The sequence below is a fragment of the Quercus lobata genome, chromosome 11 (genome assembly GCF_001633185.2).
Source record: "Quercus lobata isolate SW786 chromosome 11, ValleyOak3.0 Primary Assembly, whole genome shotgun sequence".
Classification (NCBI taxonomy): domain Eukaryota; kingdom Viridiplantae; phylum Streptophyta; class Magnoliopsida; order Fagales; family Fagaceae; genus Quercus; species Quercus lobata.
Window position 1 is genome coordinate 27099521 of NC_044914.1, and position 25128 is coordinate 27124648.

At 31.1% G+C, this 25128-nt stretch overlaps 1 protein-coding gene and 1 long non-coding RNA gene across 3 annotated transcripts; one reads left to right on the forward strand and one right to left on the reverse strand.

Moving 5' to 3' along the window:
• The first annotated feature begins 9675 nt into the window (after positions 1-9675).
• LOC115968794 (transcription factor bHLH25-like) lies at positions 9676-12667 on the forward strand. Of its 2 annotated transcripts, none has more exons than XM_031088293.1 (5): positions 9676-9752; positions 9874-9952; positions 10385-10951; positions 11394-11768; positions 12018-12667. In XM_031088293.1, the coding sequence occupies exons 2-5, from the start codon at positions 9917-9919 to the stop codon at positions 12090-12092; spliced, it is 1053 nt and encodes a 350-aa protein (XP_030944153.1). In that variant the 5' UTR covers positions 9676-9752; positions 9874-9916; the 3' UTR covers positions 12093-12667. The 2 variants fall into 2 exon arrangements, with proteins under 2 accessions (XP_030944153.1, XP_030944154.1); XM_031088294.1 differs by having other exon boundaries at positions 10406-10951.
• Positions 12668-21028: 8361 nt separating this feature from the next.
• Positions 21029-25025, reverse strand: LOC115969337. Its single transcript, XR_004086928.1, has 3 exons — positions 24913-25025; positions 23485-23561; positions 21029-22994 (listed from the first exon to the last, which is right to left on the reverse strand). It is a non-coding gene; the product is annotated as an uncharacterized LOC115969337 (long non-coding RNA).
• Positions 25026-25128: the final 103 nt, after the last annotated feature.

Below are 25128 nucleotides of genomic sequence, written 5' to 3' on the forward strand. Positions count from 1 at the left end.
GCAAAGAACAATATGTAAAATGAATTTATTAGATTAAAAAATAAGAGTAAGTTGCATTTTGAAAAAAAAAAAAAAAAAAAATATATATATATATATATATATATACACAACAACGTGGAGTGATTGTATTGAAAAACCATGGCTGAATATATATATATATATATATATATATATATATATAAGTTTTGGAAATTTTAATAATAGAATTTAGTTGGAGAAGAGTTTAAATTTCTAAAGTTTTATCTAAATTAAATTTGGACAAAGTTTAGCTACAAAATTATACCTAAAAAAATAGAAATAAATATCTTTTTATTAGATGTGAATTTTGATAAATTCACCATTAATTGGATTACATTTTTTTCTTATATCTTCCATACTTGCAAAATTTCTAGAAAATTAAAAATCAATAGCACTGCCATCAATAAATTGTTTAAATTTCAAGTTTTTTTAGTTTGAATTATACATAAAATATAAGCTTATAGATCATATAGTAAATAATGTCCGATTGACACAAAATTTGATATTTGTATCAAGAACATAAAAAACATGCAATCTAACGGTTTGATTTTCAAAATATGTAGTAATTTTTAAAGAAAGTTTTAGCCTTAGGCTACAATCAATTTTGTAGCTAAACTTTTTCAATTAAATTATTGTTAAATCTTATCCCTTAGTCAAGAGTTTTGTAGCTTAATATCCTAATAAAATATTAATTTAATAAGATACAATGTGGGGGAAAAAAAAAAACAAAACAAAAGTATGGGTATTTAAGTTTAGAAATTTTTTATAATAGACTTTTAGTTTGAATAGAACTTAACTTTTTTTTTAAATTATTGCTTAATCATGAAACTTGAGGGAAAAAAATTAAAAAAAAAAACATGATTATTGTTAAATTTTATCCCTTAGTCAAAACGTGAGTTTTTTTTTTTTTTTTTTTTTTAAAAAAAAAAAAAAAGAAAACATGGGGTTTTGTGTGTGATTTAAGTTTATAAATTTTTAATAGATGACTTTTAGATTGAATAGAATTTAAATTTGTTGAAATTTAAATGATAAAATTTTACCTAATTTAAATAGTTGTTAAATATTATCCCTTAATTGAGGAAATATATCATAACAAAAAATATATAATTAATTTAAGAATTAGTGAAAGTAACCATTTGGCGCAACCATGAAAAGCCATTGCTAAAAATATATAAGTTTTGAAAATTTTGATAATAGACTTTCAATTTGAGTAGAATTTCAATTTCTAAAACTTAGATGATAAATCTTTATCTATATTAAATTATTGTTAAGTCTTATCCTTAGTCAAGAACTTTGTAGCTTAATATACTAATAAAATATTAATTTAATAAGATGCAACTTGAGGAAAAAAAAGTGTGAGTTGTGTGGGATTTAAATTTAGAATTTTTATTTTTATTTTTTTTATAATAGGTCTTTAGTTTGAATAGAATATAAATTTGTTTTAAATTATTAAATCATGCAACTTGAGGAGAAAAAAAGTAAAAACATGGGTTGTGTAGGATTTAAGTTTAGAAAATTTTGATAATAAACTTTTAGTTTGAATAGAATTAAAATTTTTTTTTAATTGTTAAATCTTATCCCTTAGTCAAAACGTGGACAATTTTTATTTTTTTTAATAAAATTAATTTACTAATTAGTGAGAGTAGCCATTTGACCCAACTACGGCTTCTAAGCCTAACTTTGATTATACTTGAGGAAAAAAAAAATTAAAACAAAAACAAAAAACGTAGGTTTTGTAGGATTTAAGTTTAGAAATTTTTGCTAATAGACTTTTAGTTTGAATAGAATTTAAATTTGTTTTAAATTATTGTTAAATCTTTTTTTAAATTATTGTTAAATCTTATCCTTTAGTCAAAATGTGGGATTTTTTAATAAAATTAATTTACTAATTAGTAAGAGTAGCCACTTGGCCCAACCACGACTTCTAGACTTAAATTTAATTATATTTCAGGAAAAAGAACAAAAACAAAAACATGAGTTGTGTGGATTTAAGTTTAGAAATTTTTAATGATAGACTTTTTAGTTTGATTAGAACTTAATTTTTTTTATAAATTATTGTTAAATCTTATCTTTTAGTCAAAATGTGGGGTTTTAAAAAAAATTAATTTACTAATTAGTGAAAGTAGCCACTTGGCGCAACCATGGCTTTTAAGCCAAACTTTTATTATATAGTATATAATTTGGTCATTAATATAAAAAATAAATAGACTAAATTGAATTTTATCCCAAAAAAAAAAAAAGAAAAAAGATTTGTACTCAAGCATTCTTTTGTCACTGATATTTGTTACCTATAAAAGGAAAAATTAGTACAAAATAGGTGGATTCCAGTTGATATTATGTTATTGAAGTTCACGAATCACTTACATTACCCCACACCAGTTTATAAACCTTTTATGGTAAAATTTATAGTATGTTTAATCTTTTCCTAAATAGAAATTAAAGATTATCAAAAACATTTATACTTGGTTATGCTTTAGAGCGTATATGGGCTGGCTCGACCAGTTTGACTAATAACCCAATAAAGTAGTAGTACCTAGACTGGTATGAAATGAGACAATTTTGGTAATTTTCTAGAGTTTAAAACCTGAAAGAAGGGGGAAAAAAGTGACTTGCATTGTAGTGTTTTTTGATGAAAAAAAAAGAAAAAGAAAGTGACTTGCATTGTAGTGTTGTGTCCCTATCTATCTATTTTTGCATCTATGGGACTATATGCTTCTATTTCATTGCAATTACTCACAGGTCCCAATGTACTAATATATAGTCTACAAAGTCCAAAAGGCTAAATTCTTTCAAGAAGATATTCATATGTGGATTTAGAAATTAAATAGTTGTATTTTTAAGGCATGTGATAGGATTTTATTTAGTAAAGATTTGGCTGTAATTTTATGACAATTTTTATTTTATTACACGGTTATGGAATAGCTCATAAAAAAATAAAACGAAAACAAAAAAGATAACAATAACAACACACTCTAAGCCTCCTGACACATAAAATAATAGAAAAAGAAACTCTGATAATGAAAAAAAAAAAAAAATTGTCAAAAGACTTAATATGCGAGTTGTACAATACTGTACATATATGATTATCAAAATATTACATAGTATTTTTAGTCTTTCTTTTGCTTTGGTTTGTCATTGACATACACATTCGGCCATACCTGGAGACAACTTGCAAAAGAAATTAGTAATCTCAAACATGAATAGAGGCATAGAGCTGAAAGGAGATAGCAGTACCACTTCATTCTGATAAGGTGACACCAATGATGGAGTGGAGCATGGGAGAGCTGTGGAGAGTTGTCAAGGGAGTCCTTGGAGAATGGAGGAGGGTGTTTTTGCTTTTGTTTCCCCAATCAATTTGGGTTTTTTGTCTGGTAAAAAATTGGGATATTGTTAATTTGGGAACTTGTTTAGATGGTTCTGCTATAGAATTTGGAGGAGTTTTGGGCTAATGAATGGGCCAGTACTAAAATTTGAGGGAGACCCAAATAAATTTCAAAAGAGAGATTAACAAAACTAGTTGTAATCTTCTGTTTTTTTTCCTCAAAATCCTAGGGGGCCTGGTGGGTATATTTACAACATATTTACAGATATTATATGATTTTTCAGTGCTCTTAATAGAAAACTTGAAAACTCAGGGGCGCTGCCCCCAGCCCCAGCCTCCCTTTAGCAACACCCACACCAAAACCCAAAGCAATCACATAGTCCACATCTGACCTCAACCTCAAAACCATAATCTGCCATCGCTCCAACAAAAAAAAAAAAAAAAAAGCCTTCCTCCTTCGTTATAGCTAACTCATATAGGTTAGGGTTAGAAATGATGACAAAGTTGGAGCTAGGTAGATGTCATTGAAAGATTGAAGATAAATGACATCATTCTTAGTCAGAATGAATTCAAGAGAAGATAACATGAAGGGTTACGAGCTATATAAAAAAGAGTAGAAGTGCAAGAGGCTGGTTTATCTTGAAACATTAAACTAAAGAAAGAAAGAGTCTTACAAACAATCCTTATTCTTTAATAGGAAAAGTTTTGAAACATTGAACTAAAAAAAAGAAAGTTCCTATTTTTTTGTTCTTACCTTGTAGCTTAAGAGTAATTCAATTTTATTTTCAAAGAATGCGTCACATAGTAGAATCCCATGTTTTTTCGTGCAAGGTTTCTACTTTTATATATACTAGTCGTAGACCCGCGCGTTGCGCGTAATAATATTATTGTAGTTATTATTGGTTAATAGTTAGTTTTTCATTTTCTTTCAAGTTAATATATTGACTTTTAAAAAATATACAATCTAATATATTAATTCAACAACAATAATAATAATGTTGAATAAAATAATATGAGAAGAAAAAAAGTAAAAATAAAAGATATAACAATAAACACCAAATTAATTATCTCTAAATAAATACCAAATTATTTAAATCATATTATGTAATATTAAAATATTACATTCTTATTTACTATCTTTAATTCTTTACAATGCAATATGATAAATTTTAACAACCAAAGTGAAAAAAAAAATTAAATCGCATCAACCTAAAGTAGAGTTCTAAAAAATACAAAAATTTCTCAACCTAAAGCAGAGATGCAAAATATATATATATATATATATATATATCACCAAAAATTGAGAGAGAAAGAGAGAGAAATAAATTTTTTTGTGAAGAAAAATTATGCATATAATGGAAAAGAGAATGCCAAATTTATACTAAAAGGATAACAATAAGAAGAAACAAAATAAAGGGAAAGATGAAGAGTGATATTAAGAGAGAGGGTAGTGGGGAGATGAAAATGTAAAGGGAAAGAGAAAGGTTGGAGAAAGTGTAAATGTTAAAAAAAGTGAGTACAATTTAATTTATTTAAATTTAAATAAAATATTATATGTTTAATTAAAAAAAGAAAATATAAATAATTTAATTATATGGAAGATGTGACTGAGTATTGAATAAAATAAGATGAAAAGATTAAAAAAGTAAAAATATAATATATATATATATATATATATAACAATAAACACCAAATTACCCAAATCTTGTTATGTAATAGAATAATATATATTATATTATATATATATATATATATATATATTTTTTAATTTTTTTTATAACGCAATAGTATAATATATAAGAATCAAAGAGAACAAAAAAAAAAACTTAAAACACAAAACTAAATCGTACCAACCCAACGTAGAGTTATAACAAACACAAAAATTTATCAACTTAAGCAGAGATGCAAGAAAAAAAATACTCCAAAAATTATTGTGTGAGAGAGAGAGAGAGAGAGAGAGAGAGAGAGGGGGGGGAGGGAGGGAGGGAGAAAAACTATGCAAAGAATGGAAGAGAGAATAACAAATTTATAGAAGATGGCGTGAATGTGAAGAGACAAAATAAAGGAAGATGAATGGAAAGATGAAAGGTGACATTAAGGTTGAGGGTAGTGAGGAGATGAAAAGGTAAGGGAGAGAAAAATGAAGAGACAAAATAAAGAAAGATGAAAAGCGATATTAAGGTTGAGGTTAGTGGGGGAGATGAAAAGGTAAAGGCATGAGAAAGATCGGAGAAAGTGCAATTATTAAAAAAAAGTAAATGTTAAAATAACAATTATAGGAAATTGGAAAGAAAAAAGATAATGACGTAGATGCTGATGTGGCTCAACGTGAGCACAGTAACATTAAATGTCACGCTTCAGCTTTTAGTAATATATAGATATGGGCACAAACAGTTATGATTGAATTTATTAAACTTTGACTGAATGGGATATAGCGGAAGACATTAATAGTTTCTTTGGATTGCGGTGTTTCGGATTTTGTTTTTTGATGCATACCTGTTTTTTAATAATCCTTAAATAATGTAACGTGCAAGCTTCTGAATCATTAAACTTTATATGTGTTAAAAGTGTAATTGAGCTTTTTCATCTACATGGCAAAATAGTCTTACTTGTATATATGAATTATCTTTCTCTCGGCTTTTGTTATTATATATATATATATATATATATATATATATATATATATTATTTAACTATTTCTATATTTTTTATTATCAAATCCAGCAAATTCTCCAAACCCGCAGAAAAATCGGCATAAATCCTCAAACCCAACACCCTTCACTGCCATAGCCACAATTCCAACGTAAATCCAATGAATCTAACGTCACTCGCTGCCACAAATGGCCACTTACTTGGTCAATCGACCACAATTGGCTTGAATCCAACAAATAGAGTTCTGGTTAATGAAATATAATAAGAAATTTTTTTATGATTGGGTGGCGAGCTCATGGAATCCTAAAAATGAGTATTACTCACTAATTTTGGAAAAGTGAGGTTTGAATAGTTTATTGTGAATGTTCTATTCAGGAATAATTGATTAATCTTAAAGAATCAAGGGTTATATATGAGTCAAGTATTAAGAGATCAGGCTTATTCATTTAATTTTGAAAGTTACCCATTTAGACCTAGGTTTTATGACTTATGTATATTTTAAACTAATAGGTCAAAAAGTTCAAACTAAAAAGATTTATTGAAGAAAAGAAAGATGGAATACATCAACAAGGATTTGAAATATATCAAATACTATAAATATACATTTTTAAAAAACTATAAATATATATTTTTTATAGTACACATATTAGAGTTATAAGTACTTATTTTACATTAAAATAATTGTTTCATAGTTCTCATTTATATTACTATACACGATAAGAACATTATATGTAAAAACAATTGCTAAATTATATCATATATTAACTATATAATAAAAGTTGGGCTAGAAGTTGTGGTTATGCCAAGTGACTCTACCAAATTTCAATAGGTTTTGTTGTGCCAAGTAGTTTCACCAAATTTCAGTAAGTTTTTAGATAAAAGCAACAATTTATTTGTTCTTATTGACTTCTTCTCTATTACTTTATCACTTCTTATCAATTTTTTAGATAAGCACAACAACTTTATTGTTGATATTAACTTTTCTTTTTCCAACTAAAATTCTATTTGAGTTAAGTATTAATCCTAAAAATGAATTTCTATTAGAAGAATTCTAAGATAGCCTTGGTGGATTAGGTTTGAGCTGGGTTCGTTTAATAAATAAGTCTAAACTTGGGTTTGAGCTTGGATTCTTTGTTAAACAAATGAACATAAATAAGTTTTCTTTTTTTTTAGCCGAGTTCGAGTTGTTTATAAATAGCTTAGTTCATTTACTGCCCTAAAAAAAGCTAGCCAAAAATAATTATGTACCCTTGAGCAAGGTAGTTGTCTTGAAGGGCTGAGCACTACTAAAAAGTACAAACAACTCCTTTGGGCTTCACATATTCCAGGACTGAGGAGAAATTGTCTAAACACTTCTCATATTCCCAGACCGAGGGGAGATTGTCTAAACAGATAAGGCATTGGTGGATTTAAAAGTTAAAACAATTGGAAAATTATGTTTTTATGTTCACATTACATTGTAGACTAAACAAATGTGTACAAGTGTACACTTACATTATAAACTAAACAAATATATAAAACATTGTAACATTATACTATTCATGCAAATGTGTACACTTTACATAAATAGTGTATATAAGCTTTAAACATATCATTGTCCCAAGCAATATTCTAGTTCTAAATGGTTGGTTATTAAAAGTGATTATAAAAAAGACCCTGTTTATTAAACACATTGTGTGCAAACTATTGACCAAAAACAACTAAAAACGTGACTTTCATTTCCATTTGGATATAACTTATTTTGCTGAAAATTGAAAACTGAAAACACTATAGCACAATAATTTTTTTAATGTGTGAAAAATTACTGTTCATGCATTTGGCACTGTTTATAAGTCTAAAATCACTATTCATGGACAATGAACAGTACCAGACATGCATCCAGAAAGAGAGAAGGAAAAAAAAAAAAAAAAATTCCATTTCATCTGTATCCAAACCGCACCTAAGTCACGATTCATGTTTTCAGTTGTTTTGAGCAGTGTGTATTTGCGCAAACTGTTTCGAACAGGTTTTTTCCTTTATACAAATGAGTCAAGTCAACTACATTTTCCATACTTTCATACATCTCTAAAAAAACAACACACACGGTTGCTGAGAGGGGGGTCTAGTTACCCATCAGGCCATCACTTAGTATGCAGTTTGCGAGTACTTTCCTAGTCTTATGTTTAAAAACAAATGCCATATTTATATCCTCAAAAGCAGGACAAGTATTTTCCTAGTAGCTAACCAATAATGAGTTATTACAACTTGATGCCAGCAATTAATCCAAGGCCTAAACGTGCTGATCATTATACAATTTACAAGATGTACACCGTGCTCCACTAAACTAATACTGTTGACCTGGGTTGTCTGGTCTGGTACCTATTTTGCATGAAAGAATGGCTTCCAAGCTTGCTAGCCAGACCTCTTTAACTCTCAATAATCAATAATCTAGCTATGCAGGTATGCAAATAGTTTCAATTGTAGACTTGTAGATTATAGACAAATTAAACCGACTTTTTTTTACTAGTATTCTTCACCAATGCTGCCCAAATTAATAAACCCAAGTATTTCTGGTTCTATAATACATGCTCTGTTCTTTGATGTCTAAAAAAATTCGAAACTCATCTATCTTAGAAATTGGAAATGAAAATGTAAGCCATTTCACACTGCCGACTGTGTCTATTGCCAACCCTTCTCTAGTCAAGTGGGTAATGTACAATTGGTATTGGCACCGACACACACCTATAACATAGCAACTATTTGTAACCAGCATTTTCAAACCTGGCCTCGACCATTGATATTCTGGAATCAGCAACCTCAACAACTTTTAGCATACAGTAGTAACTATTTTTGTCATTGACCATTGATTCCGAGTTTCCAGGATTGGTTTCAAAAGAATATATGCCACTGTTCCCTTTTAAACTTTTATTTATTTATTTTTTTTTTATCATATGGTAGTAACTATGTCCAACTTTTCATTAATCTATTGTATCACGGATCATCCGGTTTAATCATGAGCCGACCACTTTATGGGTCGGTTTGGCGGTTCTTAAATTGGGCACATGTCACTAGTATATTGGCTCAAAACAATCGGAAAGTCAAAGAAAAGTTTGGAGTAAAACCAATTATGAATGTGATTTAAGCTTCTCTTATTAGTCCACATATATTAATCATACTTCAATGACATGTCTTAAATTCACATGGGCTTAAACTGTTTTGGTTATTAGTCACAATTCTGTGTTGGATTATTGTAATCTTTTGGCTTTGATTATAAAAGTAAGAGGATAATCTTTTTTTTTTTTTTTGAAGGGTTGGAGTAGGGTTGGTGATTGAGACTTTTTGAGGGGCCACATGTTTAAGATTATTGTGAATCATAAGCAAAAATCTTGAATGAAATTTCAACGGCAAGTTGGTGAAGCTCCCTCCAAAAAGTCCACAAAACAACAAAAGTGACTTGCTTACGAGTACTAATTGTGTCAGCTTCAAGTGACCCACTAGGATACTGTAAGTGATTTTTTTTCCTTTCTATAATCTCAATTAAGTGATTAACAATAAGTAATGTAGTATTAGAAATTTAGAATGTCTAATACTCTATAGCCGTTTTACATTCAATCATTCATTATTAGTTTTATTATTAAAGATGGGGGCCAATTCACATTAACAACCCGTGAGAGAGAAAGTGCAACTGTAACAAGTGAGAGCTATAAATGTTGAGGAAGTAGACAATCTCTATCCTCTAGTGAGAACTTGGAAAAAGGAAACTTTTGGTCATTACTAAAGGGTGAGCTTTCTTATTTGCTATGTACTTTGCCACACTTTTGCATGAAAATTTTTATGAAGACTATACCATCTTTGTCTAAATTGATCACCCAAGTAATCTGTTTTGTTGACCTTTCATGCAGGATCCTCCTCCCTTGAGCTCTTTTGATCAATAAAGGAGTTCTGATGGAGATTTCATCCATAAGAGGGTTATCTGAACTGGTAGGTGGTAATTAATATACTTCAGCAACCATGATTGTCCTCAAGACAAAGATTAGTATATATATTTTGTGGTATTATCTCAGATAGTGATTTATTTTTCTTGATAAGTTACACATGCACCCACTGGGCCTTGAACACACAACCTCACCCTCCACCAAACACTTACAAGAGAGGAGAGATGCAAATTGAGATAGAGTTCACTGACTTTCTAAAACTGTATAAAATCACTAGCACATAATTTTTGAATTTCACACATGGTGATAATTGATAAGAGCATGATGAAATATTAGGACAACTGAAACTGATGAGAGCTTTATGCTGTGAAGAAGGATGTTGTTACTAGATTTTGTTTGGAACAATATCGTTGTTCTTCTTGATTTATGAAATGTATGGTTTGTGATTTGAGCATTTGCTTACATAAGACATTGACAGATGAAACTATCAAAATTGCAGAGTGTGGAGGATCCTAGGCTCATCAATCAATGGCAAATGAACTCTCTTGATGAGCTCGGCACACTGCCAATAGCAGCCACATTTGGAGAGAATTTACAACGCTCTTTCGCACACCCAAACTTCAACTATAAAAATGCCATGGAAACTTCACATAGTGAAATTGATAGACCCATGAAACAGCACAAAGCCAACAGCTGGAGTTCACCATCCAAACTTGATCATGCTTCAACTCTGCAAGTTGCTTCTTCTCCAAACTTTCTATCCTTTGCCAATGCAAACTACATGAATCAAATGAATATTTTAAGGCCTAAAGAGGAGGGAGCATGTCCCCAAAGCATGGATACCATTCCTACTGAAATTTTGACTGCTCAAGGTTCCTTTGGGAACCAAAATTATGTCTATAAGGCCTGCCAGGGAGCTAAGAGGTTAAGCACAAGCACTAGACTTTCTCAAACACAAGATCACATTATAGCAGAAAGGAAGAGGCGAGAGAAGCTCAGCCAGCGGTTCATAGCTTTGTCTGCTATAGTTCCTGGCCTTAAGAAGGTATCAAATTATATTGCAATCACATTTTCTTATTACAGGATCATAAGGCTTTTTGTTTATGATCCGTTATTTTGTTTTTGCCTTAGCTTTCTATAAAAAAAATGAGTACTCTACTAAGCTGAAAATGAACTATACTAGTATACCATCTCTTAAATTGCACCCTCCTCATTATCTTTATTTACTAAATTATTTATGGTCCTTTTTGAAACACTTTTATTATCTTTAATATTTCTTTGTACTAACCTCTCTCACACATTCTTATATTTTTGTTAAATCTTACTAATCCTATTTTTCGCTGGTCTCAGTTTTAATTGTATTTGTGTTCAAGTAATTCATAGTTTATAGAGTATCATGAAAGGTGAAAGACTGGTACATTATTCAAGCATAAGTGTTTTCCGTTAAATAATTTTCAATCTGCAATCATACTTTATGCCATTGACAGATGGACAAGGCTTCTGTTCTTGGAGATGCTATTAAGTACTTGAAACAACTGCAAGAGAGAGTGAAGACACTCGAGGAACAGACTAAAAAGAAAAACATGGAATCAGTGGTCTTCGTAAAGAAATCCCAACTCTTCACTGATGGTGACAACTCTACTTCAGATAAAAACTCCTCCAGTGACCCCCTTGATGAGCCACTGCCAGAAATTGAAGCAAGATTCTGTGACAAAAATGTCCTTATAAGAATTCACTGTGAGAAAAGGAAAGGACTGCTAGAGAAATCAGTCACTGAAATTGAAAAGCTCCACCTAACGGTCATCAATAGCAGTGTCATGACATTTGGGAGTTCTGCTCTTGATATCACTATTATCGCTCAGGTTGTTTCTTTATTTCCTTTATGAAATAAATCTAGGACTTTTGAACCTTGATTGAGAATCTAGAAAGTATATCAGCTTCTCTAAAATGTAAATTCAATACTATTTTTATGTGTGTGACTTGTCCCCTTATGTCTTTTCTATGAAATAATTTTAATAAAAGAAGCCCAACTGACACACATGAACAATATTTTCTTCTTGGGGAATGTATATTTGAAGTTCTTCCTATTAAAGCCTTCTTCATATTGTCAGATGGATGAAGAATTTTGCATGACAGTGAAGGATCTTGTGAGGAATCTACGCTCAGCTTTCAAATTGTTCATGTGAAAAGAAGTCGCAATTTCAGCTCTCTCTATATATAGAAGAATATCTTTCCAAGTTCTATGCTGCTGCTGGAAGCTTCAGAATACTAGGAATAAACCTTCAATATACAATCAGTCCAAGTCTATCTTTTTTCGAAAGTTACTGCTTACAAGGCCTGTTATGCTCTACCATCTTAGATCATCATATTAAGCTTGTTTGCTGTGAGGTCCATTTTACAGGTGGGTTTTTTTAGTCCAATTTTTGCATGGTTAACTTCTTGACCATGTTTGATTCCCAACCTGTTTCAAAATAGTGATCTGACAGCTTGCTTGAGCTTTTTTTGAGTGATGGATGTTGAAGCATTCAACTGAACCAGTGTGATGTCCCTTTCTTTCCTGAAGTATTTGAAGAGGGAATATGCTTTTTTAGGTGTGTAGACAACAGACCTTGTTTTAGTAGTTTCTTTGTCCTGTTTTAGAGGCATCTTGAAAATTCTGGTGCCTCTTTCCCAATGTATTACTATTAAACTTTGCAACAGTTTGCTTGACAATAATTGTAACTTTTCCATATTCTACATGTATTTTTGAAATATGCACTCACTCATGTCACACACAAACTTGCATTAAGTATGCAATAGCCATTATGGAATCAAAATGTACCTGAATCTGGTTTCAAGATTTTACTGCTACCTAGGTTTTTAATGGTCAAATCTGAACTATAATTCACAGGCAACTGCATTCTCCACCTCCTCCTCCTTCAAATTGTTGTATAGTTTTGGGGAGCATTTAAATCTCAGCACTCATTGATGATGATGGTTCATGAAGCTGATATGTGTGACCAGTGACAAATTGTGACAAGGGAATTTCTGACATCTAACTACTTTTAGATTAGGAGTAACTAAGGAAAATAATGTGAAGTAATTAGGAGAAAGCCCATTTCACAATTGAGAGGTACAAGAGCATTGGTTACTAAAAAACTTGAAAAAAATAAAAAGCAATTAATTCAATTAATTTGGTATCAGCCACACCGTATTGTATATTTGGGAAGCAAGGAAATGAGAGTAAGGTTTTTTTTGCTCCACTGTAGCATAAGGACAAAATAAAAATTTTAGAACAATTTTGAGTTTAGTCAAAGTGCCTACAACATAACCTAGGACATTTAAGAATTAAAATAAGTTAGCCCTTGAAATCAAATAATTGACATTCTTGTCCGATATGCTAAAAGATGCCTTCGTGCCAAAATGTCTATGCAATTATTTAATTTTTCACTTGTTTTTCTAATATGGCTGTCGTAGTGTGTACGTTACTCTGGCTAACTCTAAAAAAATGATTAATATTCTAATACTCACAGAGGCAACAGTTGCACCCTACCTTATAGACCAATGCTAATACCACTAATAATCAACTACATTAAATTGAGAACTAGGGTCACAACCGTGTTGAGCAAAAATATAATTGAGTTGGTATTTGATCATGACTAAAATACTTGATAGTCTTGAAAAGATGTAATATCATAAGGGTATGAAAATGAGAGAATTTGGTGTCATTAGAGTTGTTTAATATACAATGTTTAAGCAGTATCAATTGCATTAAGAAAGGCATTTCATATCATCTTAGAGTCCCCACCTAAAGATAACAATCTTTGCTATGACTTTGATATAAGTGGAATTCTCCTCCTTAGTTGGACAACATTGAGATTCTCTTGAAAATAAATACAAAAACAAAAAACATAAAACAAAACATTACAGATAATCAAGTTGGAAAAACTTGATGTTGCTAGCTTGTTCCCTATGAGTGAGAATTTGTTTTTGGACATATAGGGAAACACTAGGACGTACAATGATATAGATTCCTTAACTAGTTGATTTGATGTGGAGGTGTTCATTTGTTACCTAGAAAATTAACGTGTGTTTTAAAGACATTTGTTAATGGATTATTTTATAAAATTTCTAATACTACTTTCAAAGAAAATATAAAATACTATAAAAAAAATCAATTACTTTTTCTTTTTTTATAAAAGTTATATAAAAATATATCATAAACCAATGTCATTTGTTAACTTCTCCCATAAATAAAATAAAATAAAACTTTGACCAATGGGGATTTGCTAGCTTCTTAATAATGCACATAAGCAGTAAGCTGCTATGTTTTTACTGTGTTCATTTTTATATTTATCATCTTCCTAGGATACTTTTTTTCTTTTTAATTCTACAATCTTGGCCGGCTTGTTGCACTAACAGATATCTTCTTTATTAAAATACTAAGGATAATGGTCATTTTAATTTCTATCAAATATTAAAACACAAGTGGACTGGATTGTTTTAGGAATTAATTCAATTTTGTAAGTGCATTGGTGCTTTCTAAATTGATATCCAAGTAAGAGACTTTAGCATTGAAAATATGAAATTCGATGTTGCACCTAAATTACAAGTCATTGGTTCTCAAGATCATTTTCTTTGTTTGACTAATAGCCTGTATAGGGTAAGCAGCAAAAGCTGTCATAACATGAGGACAAAACCAATTAGATGAGTGACAAAAATAGAAGTATTTAAGAGATAATATAGTATAAAATATCTGTCTTTTCAAGTGATTAAACTTTCTTATATCTTTTTCACCCAAAAAAAAAAAAATTTCTTATATCTTCTTTTACTTTTGGGTGGGAAATAACAGTTAAGAAATTGGGTTTTGGTACTTATAATACTATGGGTCATTTTATGGTACACACTTATTATTATTTTTTTAATTATTTTATGTATTCTATACCTGCCAAATCTTATAAGAATAAAGTAATATACTACACAATCTCTTTAAATACAAAGCTGGAAATTGGAAAGATTCTCCAACCCTCATATTTCATTTCTCTCCAAATTCCTTCACTTGTAGAGGGGAATTAAAATATTTAGCTTCGCAAGTGGTCTCAAGACTCAGGAGGACTAAAAATTTACAAAACGGTTATTTTATTTTTTTAACAAACGAGGATGTCCAAATTTTTTGTCGTATTTGACCATTCCTCCGAATGTGTGTAGTCTTTTTGATGCGGGAGATGCAAGAAAATTATTATTTAATATTATTTATATTTACAAGTCAATTGTATTTTTATGTTTTAGGTCCTAGTAGTTTATTAGGCTATTAGTATTTTAATTTGGGAAGCAAAGTTATTTTTGTAATAAGGCAATTAGGGTTTCCTAGCCAATTAGAACTAGTGTTTAGCAATCCTTTATAAGCAACCTATTGTACTCCTTGAGGAGATGGTTGATAATTTGATGAATGAAAAAAATGGTCATTTGGTCTTTCTTGGCCTGGCGTTGACTCCAAGTTTACCCTAGGTGCTAACTCCTAGTAGTTTCCCTGCTTGGTGTTGATTAGTGCCATAGCAATACCTTCTTTAGTAGGCTGTACTTAATAAGTCAAGTTGGCAAAAATCTTTTTGCCTAGTGAGCTATGGTAATATTAGAAGCACCTTATTTTGATGGTTGTGATACTTATCCACGAGATTTTGTCAACTGGATGAATGGGATGGAGCAATTCTTTGAGTAAGCAAATTTTGCAGATAACAAAAAGGTTAGGTATGCCAAGTTGAAGTTAAGAGATAAAGCACAAAGGTTTTGGGAGAATCTTGAATATTTCTACCATATAAGGTATAACTTGCCATCAGTGTATGGGAAGATATGAAAGAAAAGTTTTGTGATGAGTATTTGTCACCATACTATCGAGCTAAGTATCTACCTTAATCTCAGTGTGGTACTTTTCAAGTTGTCATCCCATTTCATGTCCTCAGCACACTTTTGAACAATCTACCAATGAATTATCTACCAAAGAATTAAAGGAAATATCTGTAAAGCTCATGAAAAATGTTCAAGACAGGATTACTCAGATGAAGCAAAAAAAGACTCAAACCGATTCAATTGGGAAACTAAGGATACTAGATCATAATGAACTTATTGCTACCCCAATAGAAGACAACATTGATGATGATATCTTGGTCGTGGAGAATTCTCCAACAACATCAAAGCCTAATGTTGACATAGACATACATGCTTCGACAAGTGTTGTTTTAGCATACGTGCAAGGAAATGAATCTATTGAAGAGCAACAAGGTGAAGAGATGGTGCCTAAAGAGAGTATTATGTTAAAGGGTGCACATGATGTGAAAGTTGAAGTTTTTGAACATGCTTCTGATCAACCCTCCACAGTCCTTGAAGATCTACGTCTTGGTGAAGTCGAAGAGGTTAAAACCGCAGTGCTTTCTATGGTTCATAAGGTTCAAGAAGAGATTATACTGATTTCATACATTGATTTTGTTATTCCAAATGAGTTTGATGTGATCGAATTCAAGGTTCTTCTTTTCCCTGTGCTCCCTAAGATGATTTCAAACTTGAAGCAAGTGTTTTTTGTTAGCATCCTAATCCTTCAATGCTTTAAAACTCGAGGTCGAATTTCCTCCAACCAGAGGAGAATGATGCGGGAGATGCAAGAAGATTATTATTTAAGATTATTTATATTTGCAAGTTAATTGTATTTTTATGTTTTACGTCCTAGTAGTTTATTGGGCTATTAGTATTTTAATTTGGGAAGTAAGGTTATTTTTGTAATGAAGCAATTAGGATTTCCTAGCCAATTAGAATTAGGGTTTAGTAATCTTTTATAAGCAACCTATTGTACTCTTTGAGGAAATAGTTGATATTTTGATGAATGAAAAAAATGGCTGTTTGGTCTTTCTTGGTCTGGTGCTGACTCCAAGTCTACCCTAGATACTGACTCCTAGTGGTTTCCCCGCTTGGTGGTGACTCCTAGGTTATATCCCTTTATTTTATTGTTGTTTCAGTTTTATTCTGGTTGTCCTGCATCACCTTCCATCCCACACACACCAAATTATTACATGGAGGCATCCCTTTCAGGTGGCGCCAAAAAAAATTTTATTTTCAAAACAAAAGAAATGGGTGCCAAATTATTTGAAAATTATTAACAAGCATGTAGAGGACAATTAGAGAGGCTCAAGTAAAGTAGAAATTCAATAATAGTACTGGATAATACATTCAACTAACAAAGAAGAAAGAGAGAAACATTGGCATGGATGCTAGCACCGACTGTAATATTGTAGGGCGGCCATCTAGAAGCTGGGACAAAAAGTTTGGATCCTCTCATTTAAATTATGCTCTTTAGGGTCTCCGTCCACAAGGCCAAAAAAATCAAACAAGCATTCAATAAAATGTGGCTGTACCGTATAAAGCTTTGCAATCATAGATGTGAAATCGTATTGTGGCTTAATTAGTCCGTACCTACACTCTTAATCTCTTTCACATAATAGAGGAGTGAATTACAGCGACTTGGTACACTCTTAATCTCTTTCACATAATTGAGGGTTCTATTTATTAAATTCTTAGTTTAATCTACCATTCACGGGAGAGCATTGCATAACACGTTATTATACTTTGGAAGTACTAAACAAATTTTTATAGTAGAGGGATGAGGGTGGATAGTGGGCTAATCCAATATTGATCACAATTATACATATTATACTAGCATGTAACTCATGCATATGCATAGATGCATTTAAAATTAAACATATTTTTTATCATAAAAATATAAATAATTAATCAAATTATAAATTTTAAAAAATTAAATGTAATTAGTCACATGTTAAAATTCTTATCTAAATTTAATACTACTTATGATCTTCTTCTTTTTTTTTCTTCTAATTTTAATAAAATAGAACGTGTAGTGATATTTGTTTTTTTGGTGATTTTTATTGAGTGGATATGATTGGTTTTTTATTTTTATTTTATAGTTTATTAATATTAGACTCTTAGTATTTTGCACTCATTAACTCACTTAACTCAAAGATTAAAAAATTAAGTGGACACATGGCATAAAATTAGCCCACAATTCTAAAGTCTAATATACATAAATTCTTGTATTTTTTTTTCTGACTTTTAAACATTTTACCATGAACTAGATGATTAGGTCTCCATGTCAATTAAATGTGTTGCAAAGAAAAAATATGACTGTTTTGTGTATATAAAATATTTTAAATAGAGAGAAAAAATTAACCAAATTCATATTATAATAATATTAGAATATATATATATATATATTTCTTGTATTTTGTTTATCCATGCTTTAAATACAAACAAAACATTGAAGAAATTACTTTTTTTTAAGAATCAATATATGAAATTACATAGTTAATATCTTATATCGGTTATTTATTTGTAACATTATACTGGTTGGATTTTGACAATATCTAATGAAATTTTATTATGATGGTGTATGATTCCAAATAATAATAATGATTAAAAAAAAGAAAATATATATATATATAGACACACATTAATCACTGTTTTAATCCTATAATTTTTATTATAACTCCTAATATAACCTTACATATTTCTATTTAGGTCATTTTTTATTTTCATTACTTTTGTAGTCATTATCCAATGTGGGAATACTAATCATATCTTTCACACGTTAATATTCAATCCACTAATGAACACTTGCTATTATAATTTATTGGGGAAATAAAACTTTAGGAAGAATATTATTGAGAGGTTAAAATAATATATAGGAACATTACTTAATGTTAAATTAGGAATGTATAGGCTCAAGTTCAGCAGGTAGAGTGTCACTATAGTCACGCTCAAGTGGAAGACGCCAACCCAAGTCCCCCCTCTAGCATTTTTTTTATTTTTATTTTTTATATTTGACTTAATCCAAAAATTTAAATGTATTGGGTTTAAGTCCAGTTTTGTTAAATTGTAGTTTCTACCCAAAACCAATGCACAAATTAATTTGAAAGAGGGATTAGTAAAAAAATTTACCTCCAATTAGTACTATAAAACCAATATTACTGCACAACGAAGAATTGTAGGAGACTTAAATTAAAAGGTTGTGGAGTAATCTTCTCACACCAAATAGACTGTAGAACTCCAGTGATTTAATTATGTGAAACCATATTCTAAAATTTGGATCTAAAAAAATAAGGAGTAATAGACATAAACATCAATCCCAAGTCTGTCTCATTTTCTCAAAAAAAGGAAAAAAAGAAAAGAAAAGTCTGTCTCACTCCTTCAGTCTTGCATTCAATCGCAAATAAGCTTGAAATTAAATTCCACCACTCACCTATTTTTTTTGACTTTATTTGGCTGCTTGAACTTAATTATCTGGCCATAGTTGTGGTCGGTGATGTAGATTTTTTAGTTTTAATTGATTAAGACTTTAAGAAAGCAAAGTGTGTTGTCAGGTTCAGAATCTTCAATTACTAGCTACCTACCTTTCCAGTTTTCATGGAGTGGAAATTTGACATGTAGAGTGAACCTTAATCAAGGTCTAATTAGTTGACAACAAAGTATTTCTTTATCATCTATTGGATGAATATCAAATAAAAGCCAGTGATTATAAGTGGAGGAAGGCTGGAAATATGTTAAATATTCATGTCTGTATTTAAGGAAACTGTTGGGTTCATCTTCCAAAAAAACAAAGGAAAAAAGAGAAAGATTAAGAGTCTATTTATTTTGCTAAAATTGAAATTTTTTTATTATTGAAAGTACTATAAATAAAAGTAAAAATTAACTAAAATAATACAGTAAAATCTATGAATAGTACCAAAAAGTGTAGTGGAGCTCATGAATAGTAGCAAAAATAAGCTAAATAGTAGCAAAAATAAGCTAAATAGTAAAATAAGCTGACTTTTTAATCTTTACCAAACACATACTAATTGTATTTGTCTTGTTATTTTTTAATTTAGAAGTAAACTATTTGTGTCCTTTCTTCCAAACACAATATTTTCATTCCTTTATAAACTTCCGAACAAAGTGTTGAAGTCTTAATGTTTTTTTATTTATGTTCTCACAATAAACTTTTTTTAATTTTTTGGTTGATCAATAATTTGTTGATGACCAACAGCAAAGATACACTACAATTTGGCTAAAACTTTCGTAAGTAACTTAAGGTTCACTGGTAGCTGTCCATTTCATATGATAATCAAATATGGTTATTGGTTGGCCAACTTTACCTGTTCATTATATTACATTACACTTGCATCACCATGACAGAAATACTCTCGTGATTGGGCTTGTCCCATGCTTTCAGGGAACCAATGACGGTAAAATGTAATAGTGGCTTCTGATTAACCTGTACTAAAAATCACTCAGGACTAGATGAACTTGCACCGGTTTGGTAATGCTAATGCAGGTCCTAAAGTACAATATTTGACCATTGCTTTCTCTTCAAAAGAGTGAATTCTATAGCAATGATGATTATCAAAACTATAAATATCTGGAACCTGAAAATGAAAACTTCTTACATATGAGTAGCAAAAACAAGTAACATAAATCATACACAAAACTAGCAAGATTACAAACAGCACCGCTAATGGCCATCAAGCATATATATGTATATATGGTATGAGCAGGACGTCACGTTAGATACATATACTGTAAGAACACAATTGTGGTCAACCTTGGAAGGCAGAATTGTCAATGTCCTTGCTGGAGTTAGCCACAGGTGAACATATCTGCTGAAAAGTTCATATAAGGAAATGATTCACAGCACTGCATAGCAAGCCACTACAACAAATTTCGGGGCTATAAAATGTTATGGCCTTGTGACAAAATGCACCTAAAGACCCACAAGCTGCACTTCAAGTAATGGTTGTGTCTCCAGCAGCCAGAATTAAAGATTTAATTCTTGCTTTTATGATGATTCTAAGTACAATTAGTTAAGGTTTTGAAAACAATCGTGGAGTGGGGTGAGGCATGGCTACAATGATGGTTGAAAGAAGGGAATAGCTGGCATAGATTCCATTGGCATGCACCAAATACCTGCATATGAAGTTGTCTACAGATTCTACTAAAATTTGCAAATCTTCATACAATTGTAAAATGAATATATAAAACAAAAAAAATTAAAACTATAACGAATAGATTTCTTTCAAACAGTTGAATGTACAAAAAAGTGCTTCAAGCCTTCAAGGAAACTTAAAGTTGTAAACCAAAGCAACTAACGAAAGGGGGCAGCTTTCCCATGTCATTCCCTTAAAGACACATGATAACTTCCTCCTGCTATAGTGCACTGAGCTTTTCCCAAGCTGATCACAAGCTCCACTCTGCAAAATGCTTTGATCCCCACCCAGTTATTTGGATTCCTCCTCTGCCTCATGTGTCTAGATGCGACTCAAGCTTGTTCTCCTAGAACTGGTCATTAGTATGTTTCTATTGTCATTCTCCACCTGGCATTGCTTGATCACTGCCCAACTACCTTACCAGGTCATGCTTTTGTTTCAATCTAAACTAAGGTATGATAGCTACAAGATTTCATTCTTAGTGGGGATTTGATTGATCAGAGTCAGCTGGTGACTCTTTATTTTCCTCCTAGTTTTTTCTTAGTGTTTTAGAGTATGTGCAATGCAAGCATTCATGTGGAATTGTTAAAGAATTGGTAATGCCTAGATGGTGATGGTTAGAGTCTTCATGAGGGACCATGACCCATAAATTATTTTCTTATTTGAGACTATGGTGGAAAAGGATAAGATTAATAAAATCGATGACCTTAGGTTATGTGGATTCTCATTGTGTACCAGTGGTAGAGCTGGTGTGGAGAAGGTGGTCTAGCTTTTTATGGAAAAAGGAAGTTGATTTAAAAGTTGTGGATGCATCTGCCTAGCAAGTAAGTGGTGTAATCTCTTAATCAGGTTGTAGGGATTGGTTGTTTGTACGCAGCTATGGGCTTCCTATTTTGCCAAGAAATAGAGATTCTGGAAGATCATTTCAAGCTCAGTGAATGCATTTAAGGCCCTTGAGTTTGCTGTGGGGATTTCAACTGTCTTGTAAGAGAAGAAAAAGTTTGGATGCAAGGCTGGCTCTTCCTCAAGAAGAGGTCTCAAAGAGTTCATGTAAGAATAAATTTGGGTTTTATTGGAATTAGGCATACTTGGTGTAATAAAAGGGAGAAATTTCCAGCATAAGATAGAGGCTATATAAGGCAGTGTGTTACCAGGGAGGATGATGCTCTTGTCAACCACAAAATGACCACAACCCAATTATACTAAATTCTAATATAAAATTAGGGAGAAGATCAAGACCAGGCTACTTGGTTGAGAGATGAAAGGAGTGATGATGTAATTAGAAGTTTGTGGGATGTGAGTGTCAATGGATCAATATATTTTCAATTTATGAGAAAGTTGGACTAGTTAAGTGTAAATTCATAGGAAGTGGAACAAAGTTGCTTTGGGTGGTGTCAATCTAAAAAACAAGAATTGCTCCGGCTTCTAGAACTCTACCAAGCTAATGATTCTACTCCAGAGAATGAAGTTATGATTGAGAATCAACACAAAAATCTAGAGAACTTTGGCTTCAAGAAGGTGACAGAAATACAAAAAAAATTACATTTATTCACAATTATTCAAAGAAAGTCCGACAACATTGATACAATAAACTTGGATAACTAGTGGATAAATGATCCAAAGAGATTGAGGAATACTTCTTAGCCAATTTTAGAGAGCTATTTACCTCATCCAATCCTTCTTGGCTAGAGGATTTGAAGGTTTCTTTCAGCAGTGCAATGATGAGATTGAGAATGTTGAGCTGACTACTTTCTATTGCAGAAAAGGTGGTCGATAACATCAAGTCCATGCAAACCCTCAGGGTTCCAGGTCTAAATGGCTTCCCTGTCCTTTTTTGTCAGAATGGGAGATTAAGATTATCAACAAGGAGGGAATTAATTATGTGCAACAAAATAAAATAAATAAATATTCAGTAGAGGTAGAGAGTGCTTACTAAGTTAAATCATACTTTTGTTACGCTTATTCCAAAATATGTAGGACCTAAATCTTTTAGCCATTTCAAGCCATAAGTCTCTACAACATCACTTAACAAACTATTTCTAAATTTCTGGCCATTTCAATAGTTCGTTGCAATATGCTTGTCCAAATCTAAACCACAACAAAGCCAAAAAGAAACTAGCACTTAGTTAAGTATAAATAGTAAAAAATTAATAGACATATTTCATTTTTTAAGTAATAGTTTAATACATTTACTCATTCAAGCCCGAGACTATATGGTCCAGATATTGTCACCTATCATAGACATTGAAGCCAAAAGTGTACGAATAAAGCTTCCCCAAGGCCTCAACAGTTATATTACTGCGTGGTTAATATCTTGGAACAATAATTACCAATTTGTTTCTTAAAGCAAGAAAACTATTCCAAAATGCTAACCAAATCATACTTACATTCCTAAATTTATCAGCTGTTAGGAGTTAGAGATGAAAGTAGATTATTTGGAGGTTTATTGAGCAAAGGGAAGGAAAAGTGGGTAAGATCCTCTATGGTTCTATAAACAAAGAATCAACATACAAGTATTGCTTCAGAGTAAAAACCAAAATTTGTAAACATTACGATTGTGCATATGGTTGAAGCTTACAGAAGCAGCCCTTTCTGACTTGAGTCGCTTTCCAATGAAGTTGGTAAGTTTTTTTTGCATAAATTTCTCTGGCATCACTACACAACGAAGTTACAGTATAGACGGGTAAGTCACATTTGAGATATAAAACTAATTGTTTTTGAAGAACCAAGTTCACAACAAAATTATATTACATAACTTAGACAACTGAGTGGATCAAAATCAAATAAACACATCTCAGCATAAAATAAAATGAAACCTAGATTTAGATGGACAGGGGTAGCAGTTATGATGGGCAAAAAGCCAAATAACTAATCAGATGACAGAAGAAGAGAAGGTACACATGAATGGAAGTATATATAATTTAAATTGAATTTGGGGTTAAACAAAACAAGTAACGTAACCATTGGCAATGTCAAGCCATTGTAACAATTCTATACTCAATATTCACCTGAAACATTGAATAAGAAGCATGTCATACGACTTTCTGGGTTCTGAGCAAGCAGCTGACCAATATGACCTTGAGTTTTTTTATGCATTTATGAGTAGCATTTGCCAAATAAGAATCAACCCTAAGACAATCATTATTTTTTTCTTGATAAATAAAATTTTATGCAATTAACAGTTTTTACAAGCCCATTGAATTTTTTTTTTTTAAACTATGGATTGATGTGTTTTTCTTAGGTGCCATTATTGTCACTAACAGTTTATACACACACACACACACACACACATATATATATATATATATATTCATCACCATGAATCATCCAAACCCAACCAATTAATTGCACCAATGAATTTCACTCTACTTTTTATCATCTTTCCATTCATTAACCAAATTTATGTTCTTGAGAAGTTCTCAGTATCAAAGACAGGCTAGATTTCAAACCTCTGGAAATTGTACTGTGCAAAAAAGGCTTTTTGGTAGCCAAAAGACAGATTTCAGCAAATTCATGTACAATCTCAAAATTGCTACAAGATGGGTTTGTGTCCAAGTAGTTCCTAGTGGGAGAGCTAGCATTAAAAAAAAAAAAAAAAGATACCAAACTTAATCCTTGTAATCAATTTTTCCATGAAGAAAAATTTTCTGCAGAACCTGCTGGTCCCACTATAGCAATATCATCAATCTCCGGTTTTCTTGCATGTTCAAGTAGTTCTGACCTGTTTTTCTAGCATTTATGAAAACTTTTTGAAAAAAATAAAAAATAAAAAACAAAAAACAATATTTGTAGTACAGCTACTAAGAATTTCACATCAATGTGAAGTGTGAACAGATGAAAATTAAAAAAACCTGAAAAAATTTAAGGATGTCCAAGATGGAAGACACGATTCCAAAAGCTTTCATTTTCAAAATATGAAGTGTGGAAATTTACTCATGGACAAATTTTTAGAGAACATTAAAGCTAATAATAAAAAGATTATCAACCCACTAATACAAAGATATACCTCAATGCAGTGTCACCCCCAATCCTTACTCTCCAGTCTCCCCATGCCATTGCCGAGTAAGTAAAATTCCAAAATATGAATATTTAATCAAAGATAGTAACTAACTGGAAAGGAAAAAAATGATCTTACATCTAACAAAATAAAATAAAATAAATATTCCGTAGTGGTAGAAAGTGGCTGGCGGTGGCGGGGGTTTGAGGGCAAACTTGTCATTTG